Source organism: Mastomys coucha, unplaced genomic scaffold (genome assembly GCF_008632895.1).
Source record: "Mastomys coucha isolate ucsf_1 unplaced genomic scaffold, UCSF_Mcou_1 pScaffold22, whole genome shotgun sequence".
Lineage (NCBI taxonomy): Eukaryota > Metazoa > Chordata > Mammalia > Rodentia > Muridae > Mastomys > Mastomys coucha.
The window spans coordinates 26,170,814-26,185,829 of NW_022196905.1; the positions used below are offsets into that span (position 1 = coordinate 26,170,814).

Sequence of the window (15,016 nt, forward strand, 5' to 3'; positions counted from 1 at the left end):
CCCCGCTCCCATCTCCCATTCCACTCCAGGACTAAACACAACAAGAGCTCAGTAAACAGCCAGAAGTACCATCACAGGTTAGGACGTGTCAGGTCTGCTCCTCCGCACACTGTACTCTGGGCTGCAGAATCCGTGGAGCCAACAGAAGCTTAAGTTCCCTTCCTTTCAAACAAAAGGCCCAGGGAAGGAGACCACCTGCACACAGCCAGAACTCTGCTCCCCAGGTAAACACTCTCAGGCTGTGTTGATCAATTCCTTTGTCAAGGATTCAGGGGACCAAGGTGACAACCACAACAACACATGAGCAAACATAGGTGGGGGAGTTGACAGAGCTGCCTCACCTCACCCAAGAACCCTCCTAGGTTTCTAGGCAATGGAAATGCTCTGCCCCTCCCCCAACTCCAGTGTCCACACATTCTTGCCTGCCTCCCCTAAGTAGGTCATGCTGGAATCAGCCATGGGAGTCTACAGGGAGTGCAGAGGCCTTGTGGTGGGCGAACATTGCTAGGAAGGAGCAGGAAGAGAGCTCAGACCTCAGGAAAGGGAGAGAAAGGGAGAGGGAGAGACACAGCAGGGTGCGGCTGCATCTTGGGGTGCTCTGCTGTATCTTCTGGCAGCTCCCTGGCTCTACCCTGGGCAGATTTATATACAAACAGATAAGCTGTTTATATATATTTTTCCAATACTAGGGATCAAACCCAGAGCCTAGTGGAGTGCTCCACTACTGAGCTTCTTTTGTTAAGGAAAATGGAAGAAAATGTCATATGATACACACACACAGTGCTTCATTCTTCTTATACAGCTCTGAAGGCTTTGAGAACATTCACCAGGCTGTGTGCAAATATCTAACCTAATTGCAACGAAGAATCAGAGGCTGAGGGGGCCCAGTACCTCACCTGGGCAACACAGTAGAGCAGGCCCTGATGGTAAAGGCATGGTGAGCCAGACCTGAATGATGGTATGAGAGAGAGAGAGAGAGAGAGAGAGAGAGAGAGAGAGAGAGAGAGAGAGAGAGAGAGAGAGGAGAGAGACAGAGACAGAGAGAGACAGACAGGGAGAGAGAGAGAGAGAGAGAGAGAGAGAGAGAGAGGGGAAGCTGGTACAGACCCTCGATGCCAGCTGCAGCCCCTTGGGAGAGTGGGCACTGCGCCTCAACTGGGCGGCAGAGGGGAGCTAGCTCTAGAGGTGTGGGTGGGCATGAAAGCAGGAGAAATGACGCTGCCTTCTGCCTGTGGTGTCATTGTTGGGTGGGCTAGCCAGAGTGGTTCTATAGAGCTCACCCTGGTAGTGAGGATAAGGGAGAGCCAGGAGGCTGATCAGCGGGCTACCACCCAGGCCCAGATCCAGGGACTTGAGTTGACACCCCCCCCCCAAAATCTATGCCATTTGCACACTGTTGGGACACATGAAAGGACCGGTCTTGCCAATTTTGAAACTGCAGGATTTCCAAGACACGGGGCAACAACAGGATAACAGGGAGGAGTCCCAGTGATGATCCAATATTGATGGTGTCACAGACTCCAGAAATCTTGAACCAGACCATGACTCATCGCAATGAATATTTCCAAGATGTGTGGACAGAGGGATATACTGTGGGACACGCTGCGACACACTACAGCTCCCACAACGAGAGATTTTCTATGCTTTGTTTTGTTTTGTTTATTTTGTTTGTGTGTGTGTGTGTGTGTGTTTTGTTTTATTTTTAATTTGGGATGGGAGGTTGCCAGGGTAGAGAGCAGATACGAGGGGACGGGGAGATGAGTGGGACTGCAGTGCAGAAACTCACAAAGAATTAATTAAAAGTTCCAAAAAAAAAAAAAACACCCCAGATTCAGTATTTAGACACTGTTTTAGCTAAAATCTATGAAGTTTTTACTCAGGCCCTTTGAAGTCCAGTGAATAACTGAGTGGGCATAACGTCTCTTGCCTTTGTCTCTTCATCTCTGCCTTCATCTTGCCGCTGTCTTCTTTGTGACTTCCCCACTGGGGAAGATTCTGGTTCATCTCTCTCCATAGCTCTATGTAGGGATGGAAAGAAGGCTTTCAGGAGACCTATGTTTGGTTCCCAGCACCCATCCTGGGCAGCTCACAAAAGCTCATAACTCCAGCTCCAGTGGGGTCTGACCCTTCTGATCTCCAAGGACACCTGCACTCATATGCACATACTCTGACATAGATACATGTGTTCGTGCACACACATAACAGAATAAATCTTAGAGTCTCTAAAAACTGGCAATACAAAGTTTATTTTCCTCGAGTAAGGTGGTTCTACCCCTCAGCCAAAGTGCCATCGATTAGCCCGCATTGGAAGCTGAAGCTGCCTCTGCCATGGAAGAATAGTCATATCAAGGGAAATTATGTGTCCCTTCAAGCAAGGTAAGTTCTTCTAAAACCAGAAGAACCTGGCAGAACTTAAGACACAATGACCAAGCAGATGACAATTTAACCAAGAGTGCCTTAACTATGCATAATTATTTTTCAAATGGGGTCTCATGCAGCCCAGGCTTTTCAGAACTGGCCAAGTAGCCAAAGGTGACCCTGAACTCCCTACCATCCTTCCCAGATCTTCCAAGTGCAGGGATTACAGGTTTGTGCCATGCCCAGGTAATACACATACCTCTTTTACCACCTCCAAGTTTGGTATTGCCTTGTGCAGCCTCAAGATCTTATTAGCTCCTAGAAGATGGGGTGCTAGCCACACTGGATAACAACATCCTTTTCTGTCTTACCAGTACTGGTGTGTGTGTGTGTGTGGTATGTGTATGTGGTGTGTATGTTTGGTTATGTGTGTGTGTGGTATGTATGTGGTCTGTGTCTGGTTTTGTGTGTATGTGTGTGGTGTGTATGCATTTGCCTGATGAGTGCATGTGTGGATCCAGAGGTCAAGATCATGTGTCTCCTCCACCTTATCTTTTGCGACAGAGACTCTTGCTGGAACTGGAGCTCACTGCTTCAGCAAGTCTGGATGGCCAATCAGCTCCCAGCGTCCTGCTCTGCTCCCTCAGTGCTCGGGTGACAGACGTGGATACTAGTGATCCAAATTCATGTTTGCATAGCCAGAACTTTATCTACCGAGGCATCTTTATAGCCCCTCCATTTGATTTTGGGGGCAAATGCTCAAATCTGGTCTGTTGGGAACCCCGGGTCTAGGACTCCAGTCACAATACATAATTTACTTCTATCTCTCCCCACCCCATCAGCAGTCAATCTCAATCCCCTACTGCTCCGTTCCAGCTCCTGACAACCAAGCATCCTGGCTCTGTAGATTTCCCAGCTTCACATGAATAGAGCCCAGACTGTCCCTGGCCCTCAGTGACCGGCTTCCTTCATTTAACACGATGTCTTGAGACTCCCCCAAGTTACATCACAGTTCAGTGGAGTCCATGCTTCATTAATAACATTCCATCAGCTGTCTGTGGCATAGACCATGGCAGTCCCAGAAGGGAGGGCTGGAGATGAGTTACAAAGTCCTAGCACTTTACATATGTTCCTATACTTCAGTCAGGGACATACTTACCTGCGTGTTACATAGTAGTGTTCATACTACTGTCAGCTTGTGGCCTAGAGACAGTGGGCTGTGCCACACATAGGCTATGCATTTACAGTTGTATAAATACACCCTGTCCTTCACAGCAAAGGCCTAATACCGCATTCCTCAGCAGAGCAACTCTACTTTGTTACTTCCTCTTCTTCCTCCTTCCTTCCTTCCTTCCTTCCTTCCTTCCTTCCTTCCTTCTCCTACCATGTAGACCAGGCTAGCCTTGAACTCACAGAGATCTGCCTAGCTCTGGCTCCTAAGCTCTGGAACTAAAGGTATGTGCCCCCACACCTGGCTGCTTTGTTACTTCTTAGGTGGGCTAGACCATCATTTCTGCCTACTCATTGAAGGGCAGGCACTTGAGTGGCTTCCATTTTTGTTTGTGAACAATGCTGTTAGGAACATGTTGTAGAAATTTTATAGGAGCATATGTTTTCCAGTCTGCTGGGTTAAAACCACAGGATTTGTGGACTCATCAGGTTCAATGTAGACAGTCTTACATTTCCAAAAGGATGAGGTTCTAGTTTCTTCACAATATTTGTTATTTTCCATTTTTTAAAGGTAAATTCTTATTCTGACCATCCTAGTGGCTCTTAAGTGATTGTGGCCTTGAATTTCATTTCTCTGACTAACCATGTTAGAGCCTTTTCCTGTTCTGTGTGGAGGCACGGTGACTAGTTTTTCAAAAGCAGAGTGCTTGCCTAGCATGCTCTGGACCCTGAATTCTAGCCACACCATCAAGGAAAATAAAAAACTAAATCTTTAAAAATATCTTCTCTTCTGCACCTCTTTTCTGGATGTGGACCAGAGGCTAGGCATGTTTTTCCTGGCACTTTGGGATTCCTTGCTTTCTCAGATGTCTCTAACCCTTTGCCATGTGGCTGCTGGTCCCCATGTGTCTCATCCCACTCTGACTTAACTCAAATAGCACATGGCTTTTTCTTTCTTTCTTTCTTCCTTCCTTTCTTTCTTTCTTTCTTTCTTTCTTTCTTTCTTTCTTTCTTTCTCTTTCTCTCTCTCTCTCTCTCTCTCTCTCTCTCTCTCTCTCTCTCTCTGTCACTCTCTCTCTCTCTTTCTTTCTTTCCTTCTTACTTTTTCCTCCACCTTACTCTTCCAGTTAATGGTAAGATTTGCGGCTCACCTGTCCTGTTCCCTCCACACTCCCATTTCTATTTTTTAAAATACTTCTTTCCTTTTTAAAAACTTTTTATTGATTCTCTGTGAGTTTTACATCATGTGCCCCAGTCCCCCTAGTCTCCCCATCCCCTCATATCCACCTTCTGCCCTTGTAACCTCCCTCACAAAAGAAAGTAAAAAACACACAAACAAAAAAATAAAACAAAACGAAGCATAGAGAACACCTCATTGTGGAAGCTGTAGTATGTCACAGTGTGCCCCATAGCGTATCTCTCTGTTCACACATCTCCATGTGCAAATGATCATTGCAATGAGTCATCCAGGTCTCTGGCTTCTGTGACATTATCAATATTGGCTCTTCACTGCGACTCCTCTCGGTTATCCTACTGTTGCCTTGTGTCATGGAGATCCTGAAGCTTTGGATCAGCAGGACTGGCCCTTTCACACACTCCAACAGATCCCAGATGATGTAGATATTGGGGTAAGCTCTTCTGCATCACCAGGGTGAGCTCTCCAGCACTGCCCTGGGCAGGAGGCAGAGTCAGTTGCCCTGCTGTCATGCGCGTGGAGTTAGCTCATCCACACCCATACCTCCAGAGCCAGCTTCACTGTGCTGCCCAGCACGGGGCCCATTCTCTGAAGTGCTGCAGCCTGTGAGGGGCTGGGCCCGCTCTCCTGCTCTTGTACCTTTGGAGCTGGCTTACCTGTGCCTTCACTGTCAGGGCTAGCTCCACTGTGTTGCCCAGGTGAGGTGTAACCCCCTCTTCTCTCTTTTTTTTTTTTAAAGATTTTTTTTCTTTATTTTATTTTAAAAAAAAATGTTAGAAATCCCTTGGACCTGGAGCTACAGTCAGGCGTGAGCAACTCTACATGGATGCTGAGAAGGGGACCAGAGTGCTCTGAAGAGTGCGGTGTGTGCTTCAGGCTGCTGAGCCAATCCCTTCTTATGAAACTCAAATAGGATTGTCCTCCAGCTTCCTTTTGGGGGGGAATTTTTTTATACTAACTTTAATTAATTCCTTGTTAGGGTAAATCTTTACTAATTTTAATTAACTGATTAATTCATTAATATTTGAGGCAAAGTCTCTGGAAGACCAGACTGGCCTCAAACTTGCTATGTAGCTGAAGATGACCTTGAATTTACGACTCTCCTTGTTAACTTCCAAGTGATGACGTTGTGCCTGACTTTATACACAAGCTTTGTTTCTTTGTTTATTTTCTATTGTTGTAAAAATTGTGCCTGACATAATTTTTACCACCTCAGTAATTTTCCATGTACGGTTCAGTGTGGTTACCTACATTCCAATTGTTGTGCAGCCTGTCAACAAATGAAACTCTCCAGCTGCTAAACAGTTTGTACCGTGACGTGTGTCAGGATTGCGTGTGCATTGTTCTTCAGGGGCCATCCACCTTGTTTTATGGAGACAGTCTCTCGCTGGCCTGGTGCTAGCCCATCAGGCCAGGCTAGTTGACTGGCCAGCTGGGGATCTGCCTGTTTAGTCTCTTCTGTGTTGGGACTAGGGGCCACCATGTGTAGCTTTTGAACATGTGTCCTACTGATCCAACCCAGTCCTTGAGCTTCCAAAGACTTGCCACGAGGCAGCTCAGAAAGAGCTAAGCCCAAGGCAGGGCTTGATATGATAATGGACTAGCTTGTGTTTTCCTCCATAGGAATCCAAAAAAAAAAAGCAATTTCCCTGCCCCCAGATCTAAGGTGGAACTTCCAGAACTGGAAGCTGCATAGAGCCATGCTGGGATGGAGAGTCCTGGGCTGAGGTCAAGCAAAGGCAGAGGCAGGCAGAATCATTAGGACTTGATGGATTCAGATTATTAGGTGAACCTGGGACTGGAAGGAGGGCTGTGACAGGTCACAGAGGGCCTCAGGAGACTTGCGTGCACACTTGAGGAGCCAGGGAAGGACTTATACAGAGAAATGGGACCCAGCTGTCATTTCAGGCTTCTGGAGTCTAGGTAAGAGGTTGGCAAGGGCCTTAAGTCATCTACGCTGACTGAAAGGTGGTTGAAGTGGAAACTTAAGGGTTCTTTGGAAAGTCAGTTCTGTTGGAAGGTGTTTTGCTGGGGCAAACACATGAGGGAATGTTTTCCTGAAGTGGGCACAGGTGAAAGGCTAAGGCAGACTCGTGAAGGAATGTTTCGCTAAAGCAGACACAGGAGAAAGGATGTTCTGCTAAAGCAAGCATGTGAAAGGACACATGATGAAAGATTTCCTGTTAACAACACATATGAATTGGTCCACCTTACATTGCATAGCTGAGCTGCATTTGTGGGGTCTCTGTGGACTTGGGCTGGTTGGATGCATGTACTGGGGCAAGACCTGCGCTGAGGCAAGGCATGTGGAGGACATGTGATGCTTGGAGGGTATAAATAGGGCTCCACAGAGCTTGGCTTGCTGGTACAGCCTGCTGTGCTATGCTTGTGGGTCTCACATCTTTGCTGATCTTCGCTTCCCTGAGAGAAGCAAAGCCAAGAACTTCTGGTGTTCCTGTTGGTTCCTCCTGTTGACTCGAAACAAGGCTGAGGTCTGGCTGTGTCTGCTAGGTCGTGTCACCACTGTTACTAACCCGACTCTACCAAACTGGGCTGCTGGTGTCTCTAGGAAGTGTTTGCGAGTGGATCCAGCTGCCTCTATCTGCTAACCTGTGAACTGAACTGCTGATTTCCAGAGAGCACAGAAGGGAGTTGCTCCAAAGAACCTTTCTAAACAGGTCCACCTCCCCCCCCATCCTTTCTTTTCCACTACCTCTTGTGGGTGGTGGGCTACAAAAGAGGTTAAAGCATTTAAAACTATCTTTAAAAATAATTTTTTTTTAAAAAAAATAAAGTTATAGGTGGTGACTGGGCAAGGACTATGGGATAAGACAGTCCAGTGAGAACAAGCTACAGAGGCAAGATCTGAAGTGGATCAGACCACCTTTTTCTGCCACTCTGGGTAGCCTCAAACACCTGAGGCCAGTGTGTTTGGCCTCCTGGGCCTCTATCTATGAGATAAAGTCATCCTTAATGGGGAAAATGGACTCTATTTGGGTCTCTGTGAGCCGAGGTGTGCCTGGCCCAACACTGCTCCCTTGTGGAGGAAGGGAGAGATCACAAGGCCACAGGAGCGCATCTCAGTTCCTGGTTGACCTGGCTCCTCTTTCTATGAAGCTAAAGAACCTGTTCCCTTCTACCTTCCACAGGCCAGATGGATTCAAGTTCATGGTTTTGGGCTGTTGCTGTTTTTCGTGGTCCTGGGATTGGACCTAGGGCCCTGCACACGCTGATCAAATGCTCTAGCATCAGGCTGTATCCCTTGCCCAGCTCCTCAAGTTTACATCTTGCCTTGTTTGTTTGTTTGCTTTTCAAGACAGTGTTGCTCTGTCCTGGAACCCACTCTGTGGATCATGCTGGGCTTGAACTCACAGAGATTCTCCTGTCTCTGCCCCTTAAGTTTGGCTTTCTCCTCTTATGCTGTGTCTCAGGACTCTCCTCATCTGTAATCAGACATAAGGTTTCCTGCCACAGACTGGTCTAGGTATAGAGCAAGTTTGGAATAAGCTGGCCTTTCTCTAGGCCATGAGATCCCATGATTTCCTCTGTCCCACATTGAAGCTCCACCACATAGTCTTTGACAGAGGCCCACTGTCTCCTCTCAGGAGACAACGAGGACACAGAGGGCAGCTGATCTAGATACTTGCCCCAGTCTGCCATTAGACACCCCCTTTTTTCCAAGGTGCTAAGCCTCCATGTCCTGGCCTATAAAATGGGACTTCATCTCTCTCTGCTTCGGGACGGCACACGAGGACATCAGGAGCTGTACAGCCTGTGGAGGGATGGATAAAAACATAGCAGAAAACCTGCTCTGAACACAGTGACCCTGTTGTGTCCCTTTCAAATTCATGAGCTTGGCTGGGTGGGGATCTGGGGGTGGATGGGCATAGAAGGCTTTTTTCAACTGTCACAAAACAACCTTATAAATAAACTCACCAGCTGACTTCTCCCAAAGACTCTGAGAACTTTCACACGGAGGTGACCTGGGAAGAGTAGGCCTTACTTTGTCTGCACCCCCTGCTTAGAGGAGGCCTCAAGATTCGCAGCCACTAGCTTATATGAAGAGCTTAGATCTACGACCACCTGTCAAAAATGCCACCCTATCCCTGACAAATCACACTCTTATAGCCATTTTGTAACTTACATTGAAGTACAATTTATTGACATCTATTAACATGATCTGATATCTACATAAGTTGTGTTTCCCTGACTCCCCTTTGGCCCCAAACACCCTATGGCCACTCATCCCATCCCTCACAGCCTGGAAGAGTGTCCCCATCAGGTCACCCACCCCAGTCCTTCAATGGTCAGTTCCTTGAGCCAAAGCTCATTCTTTTCTGGGTGTGCCCACCCCCACAAAGGCTCCAGAAGACAGCATGCACATTTGACTTCTGATCATCAAGGTCACTTCTGCTTCTCTAAATGTGAGAGCAAGCTTCCCATTGGCAGAGTTAGATCAGCCCAGGGTGCTTACTGTCCCCAGGGCCCTCAATGCCAGGTGCTGAGCAGATGCTCAGTAAACACTGAAGAACGATGACTAAATGAATGAAGGCAGAAACTTTTTTTTTTTTGTAAAAAAGCATCAGGGGTTTTTGTTTGTTTTGTTTTTTTGGCTGGGAATGTAGTTCACAAGCAGAGGGCTTGTGTAGCTTGTGCAATGACCTGAGTTCTAACGATAGAGGAGGGAAATGAAGAACTAAGAAGGGAAAGATGGAGGAGAAGGAGAAGGAGGAGGAGGGGAGAAAGGAGGAACAGTAAGAAGGGGAAGAAGGAGGGGGAGGAAAGAAATCAAAAGCGACACTCTAGCAGGGTGTCCAACCTGACCCTATAAGCCACATGAGGTCCAGAGTTGATATGAACCAAACACCAAACCCATAAGGTTGTGTGAAATGTTTTGTGGGTGTTTTCTGTGGGTTTTTGGTTTGATTTGTAACTTGGTTGGCATGATTCTCAGTCATGAACTTTACAGATGACAGCATTGTGTTGCAATGTCAGAGGATTAGATAAGCCTGCAGGAGTGAGAGTTTAATCCCACAAGACCCCCTGAGCTCTCAATGCCCTTTTCTCAGGCAGTTTCTGTCTCACCTCCTCAGGTGACCTCTGTGCTCCTTGCTTAACTGTGAGGTATCTTGTGCCAGCTCTGGAATCCAGAGCCACTGGTATCTGCAGCTCACTTCTCATGCCTGCGGCCTACCCCTGTGCTCCCAGCAACAGGTGTCTGTCTGTCTCTGTGATGGGAGGATCAGCTGTCTTTGTGCACAGGCAGGTATGTCTCCATTACCAGCAAGAAATAGTAATGAGTCTGTACTGATGGGGAAAATTGGGTGCTTGGAAGGGTTCAAGTCCAGAGGCCTCTTATTTTAATGACACTAATCATTCTGAGAGCTTGTCAAGACAAGAATCGAGATGGATGAAGTTGAGGTTTTCCTAATCACAGCAACAACCCTTTCAGTCTGCCAAAAGATGTGAATTGACCCCAAGAAGCTGGGTTGCTTTAGAGAAACAAGAGGGGTTCTATGCTTGCCACATCGTGAGTGCAGGAAAAACCCTAGATTTGGAAAATGCCTGGTGACTCTTGCCTAACAGCCCTAGGCTATCTCTTTGGATCCAGAAAAACCACAAATTTTTTTTTCCTCTTGAAAATCTGCTTAAACTGATCTTAGGCAGAAATTTCTCCTGGCACTGCCTCTTGGCATTTAACCCCTTATTCAGACTCGAAACCTTGGCTGTAAATAGATAGTCTAACTGGTACAGAGACAGTGACTAGGGGCTATACTGAAGAGCTCCCTTATCTTCAAGGTTTACCGTTTTTCTCCATTAAAATGTCTTTGATAATGAAGACATCTAGCAAGCAGAGAAAACCAAAGATGGGATCGGGAAGCAGAAAAGGCCTGACTTCCTGCTTGCAAGATGCTTTGACAAGGTTGTGTCTGCTAAGGCATCTAGGCTAAACAAGGACTCCCTTTCCAGAAATGTCTATCTGATCATTAATTCCAGGGACATTTGGCTCAGCAGCACAGAAGGGCAAACAAAGAAGGCAACATCAGTAACCTAAGCCAGTGTCTAAGCCACCCAGGATACAGGTGGGATACAGGTCTTTTGTCCCAGCCAGAGGCCCAGGAGGGGACAGTACAGGACAGCCTAAGCTCCTAGGCCACAGGTCATCACTTCTCAGAGCTAGCCCACAGAGGCACACTGAATCCAGCTCAGCAGTATCTGCTGTTAGGTTCAGTACACCCAACGGAGCAATAGCGGGCTGTCTGACTACCTGTGTATGCCAGGAGGGCCAGCCTTTCAGATATCACATGCATCAAGCCATCACCTGCTGGCTCCTGGGTCACACAGGAAGTGATGTGGGCAGCTTCAACTCTCTCCTTAGACACGCTGACGGATGGAAAGCCAGAAGGTTCTCCAAGAAGCAGGTTAGAGGTCAGGACGAACCCCCAGAGCAATTGACCCTGCCCTCTAGGACCTGTGCCTCTCTGCTGCTTAGCTCTGGTCCTGAGTTCCACCCAGGCTAGGCATATTGATGCCCGTCTGCAACACTGGCATTCAAGACACTGAGGGAGGCAGACTAATACAGGGCCAGCCTGGGCTACACAGTGAGCATGATGATGGCTTTGCCTGAGCAACTGCCTTCAGAAAGAGGAAATGTCAAAACAGAGTATCAGTAGGATCCTAGCACGTGTGTGTATGTGCAGGAGGTGCACGTGCACATGTGTGTATGTATGTGTGTCTCTTCATAGCAGGTGTGTGTATGTGCAGGAGGCGCATGTGCACATGTGTGTATGTGTGTCTCTTCATAGCAGGTGTGTGTATGTGCAGGAGATGCATGTGCACATGTATGTACCCAGCAACCCACTCAACCTCATGAAGCTGAGTGTGGCTTTTCCTCTAGGTGTCCCCACCATGCCCTGCCTCTCTTGCAGCTGTTGTTCCTTCCAGGGGTGGGGGGATTTTGAAAGGTCTTGATGCTGTGCTCATGCTGGGGTCTCTCCCTCCTTCACAGCCTGCCCAGCTGCCTCCAGCTGGCCCTTCCCATCCTTGATGACCTCCAATTGGAGAGAAGCCATGCTGCAGCTGTGCTTCCTGTGGAGTATGGGGCATGGACTCCATGTACCCAATCCCAGCTGGGAGAGCAGGTACGGCCGAATCCTGGGTGGGTGAGTGTCTTCAGGAGGATGAGAACAAGGGTCAGGGTCCTTTCTCAGTGGACAAGTGATGTCACCCTCAGCCCCATTCTCTGGGTACAGGGGATGAAAGTGCTGGCCTGGGTCTGAGTGGTCCAAAGGGAGGTAGAGGTGGAGATGAGGGTTGGAGATCTCTGTAGTCATGTTCAGCATCACCCTGCCTGGGGTGCAAGAGGTATGTGAAGGAGTTGGATGGAGCATGGTCAGAGGCAGCCAGAGTCTTTGCTGTCCTATGGAGGGCTCGTTGACTCAAGGCCCTGCAACTTCTCCTCGCAGGCCTTGTCTGGAAGAAGCACCTCTGCAGTGTAGCCGACCTTCTTGGCATGCAGGAGGCTATAGGTGTTGTCAAAGCGCAGGACATCTGCAAGGATGGAGAAATGACAAGCAGCATAAGAACAACCCCTGTGAGGTTGGGAACAGGCTGACCAGGCCCATGGGTAGGATGTGTGCAGCAGCCACTGCCCTGCTCCCGGCCCACTGCTCGAGACCAGCTCCTAGGAGTGTAGTGACCCGAGCAGGGGTGTGGCCCCTTCTGGATCTCCAGCCCTATAGCAGCATTTCACAGTTCCCCGAGTCCCTCCTCAGAGCAGCCTCTGAAGAAAGGTCACCATCCCCGTTCCTAAGGTTTGGGTAAGTGGTCCTAGAAGAGTCGAAGGCTTGGTCCCCAGAGTAGTGCTGTCAGAAGGCAGTGGGGACCTCAGGAGGGGGACTCACGGGTCTCTTATCCTGCCTAGGCTTTCCTTAAGCTTCTGATCCTCTTCACTCAGCTTCCTCAGATGCTGGGATTACCGGTGTATGCCAATTGGCCTCTCCCTTTCCCCCTTGCTTCCTGGCCTGGACATAGGTGTTTTTGCTCTGGGTGTTCTTACCATGCTGTGCCAACCTTGCCAAAGCCCCAAAGCAATAAAGTCATGAGATCTTGGACTAGAATCTCCAGAACTGTGTGGGACGGTAAATGTCCCTTCCCCACTCTTTTCTTTTCCTAAGCCAATTGCCTTGGGTATTTGAGTACAATATGAAAAGCTGGCTAAGACACGAGACCATGTTGTTTCTGGTGAAACTGACATCAGTTCTAGTCACCTCTTTGGGATGTTTGGAGTTCAGACAACTGGGCAGGCACCTTCTGGGGACCTCTGACAAAAACCATGGATGCCTAGTTAGCTGTCTCTTAGCTCTGAGCCCTGGCTATTGTACAATGCACCCCCCCCTCACGTCTACACTCCAGATCCAAGACCCTGAAGACTGCAACCCTGGAGTCCTTAGGTAAAGTCCCTACACCCTCCCTGGGAGTTGGACGGAGAGGGAACCCAGAAAGCCCAGACTGGCCCAAGATAGCTGGCTTTCTTTCTATCACAAAGACAACTGCAAGAAAACCTGAAGCTCTTACAGACTCCAGCCTTGAGGCAGGTGAGGCTCCCATCCTCAGGCACCATGTGGGTGTTGTAGCGCTGGCTGGGCAGCACCTCCACCATCTCTCCAGCCTTCTGCCGTTCCCCCATCCTGGTCTTCAGGAAAATTCCAAAGCCAATGTCTCCACCATCTGATGCAAACTGCCACCTGGAAAGGATGAAAGTCCACCAACGACCTCCCATGTGGGCTGGGAGGCCCTTCCAGCTGTGCCCAGATGTGTGGTAGTCACTGTCCCTACCTGAGCACACAGCCTGGGAACAGGATCTCATTCTCCACCTGGTGAGAGGAGCCTCGGCCCACAACCACATTGTGCTCATACTGTGGCCTCTCCTGACTGCTCAGGTAAAAGCGCTTGGGCACGTCGCCACCATAGTTGATCTGTGAGTCAAGAGGTGGGTAAGCTAACAGTAGGCCAGGGTAGTCTCCTCCCATCCCCATCCTCTGGGCACTCTGTACCTTAGTCAGGCACTTGGGGTTACCATCAGGATCAGCCATAGTCCCCCCAAATTCCACGGGCAGTTGGTCAGGGCTCATAAACTTGAGAAGCTCTTGTTTCCAGTTACCTGTGTGAGGAGCATGGTCTTCTAAGGGGCTCTCGGAGGCCAACTGAGAGCCCACAGAGGGGACCGCTTGCTCCCCTGAGAGTCTATGCAGCACCCTCATGAACTTGCTTTCTGGCTATTAGGCCGTGATCTGGAACTGGAAGCTCACTCTGTGTGCTGACGAGGCCAGGCCACGGCTATGAAGAGGATACTCCAGACAAAGGCGGCCTTTGGCAGCAGCCTCTGTTTGCCCCTAGCCGGGGACCACGGGTCAAGGCACTTACCTCCCAGAATCACTATCTTCTTTTGTGTCACCTCTCCCATGAATGACTTGACCAGGTTGAAGGCCACTGGGAAAAGCTTGGGAGCTGAAACACACAGAAGTCCGTTGGGAAGCTGGACAAGAGGAAATGCTGCTGCACAAAGCCACAGCCAAGGTCGTACACCAGGTAGGAGATGCTCAGATCTGGATTCTGCCATGCCCTGCTGTGTGAGCTGTAGTTAAGGACCTCCACCTCAGTCTTAGGGCTGTCAACCTTAAAGTGACGGTGGGTGCCATGGTGTCCCCCACTTCTTAGCATGGGAAGGCTGAGCTCAGTGAGATGAAACCCACTTGCTCGAGATGAGAGCGCTAGCTAGATGTGAACCCAGGTCACCTGGATCCGGGCAACTTGATGGACACCACCCAGTTTGGCCCACGGCCACACCCAGTCTACAGTGAGGTGAGCAAGAAAACAGCAGCAAACATTTAGAAACTCACGTGGCTGCCACATACCAGGGAAGGATTTTGCACATTACAAAAATACCACTCTGAAAGGATGGACACAAAGGAAAACCTTATCCGCTACAATAGATGGTTCAGAGAAGTTCTAATTCAAAGGCTTCTTTACAATTGCCCCTCCTCAGCCTCCCTTCCCCAGGCACTGACTCACCTCGAATAACTATTAAATTTTTCACCGTCTCAGGATAATTTGCTTCCAAGATGGCAAAAAACTGTGAAGTCAAAGTGACGTTGGTCATGGCTGTGCCCAGCACCTTGATTGCCCAGACTTCTGCAGCTCTGCTGTAACAGCAAAAGGCCCACCCCAGCCTCCCCCACAACATGTGCATCCTCCTCTGGGCTGTCCTTACTCCTCCTCTTCCTCCTCCTC

At 48.9% G+C, this 15,016-nt stretch overlaps 1 protein-coding gene across 1 annotated transcript in view; it reads right to left on the reverse strand.

Annotated features, from left to right (window-relative positions):
- Positions 1–8,853: 8,853 nt before the first annotated feature.
- LOC116070228 (SEC14-like protein 4) overlaps positions 8,854–15,016 on the reverse strand; it is a 16,730-nt gene continuing 10,567 nt past the window's right edge. Inside the window, exons 7-12 of the mRNA XM_031341499.1 lie at positions 14,798–14,858; positions 14,150–14,233; positions 13,780–13,886; positions 13,562–13,701; positions 13,301–13,470; positions 8,854–12,274 (exon numbers count right to left, since the gene is read on the reverse strand). Coding sequence (XP_031197359.1) covers positions 12,144–12,274; positions 13,301–13,470; positions 13,562–13,701; positions 13,780–13,886; positions 14,150–14,233; positions 14,798–14,858 — 693 coding nt within the window. The 3' untranslated portion in view covers positions 8,854–12,143. The remainder of the gene's footprint in view (positions 12,275–13,300; positions 13,471–13,561; positions 13,702–13,779; positions 13,887–14,149; positions 14,234–14,797; positions 14,859–15,016) is intronic.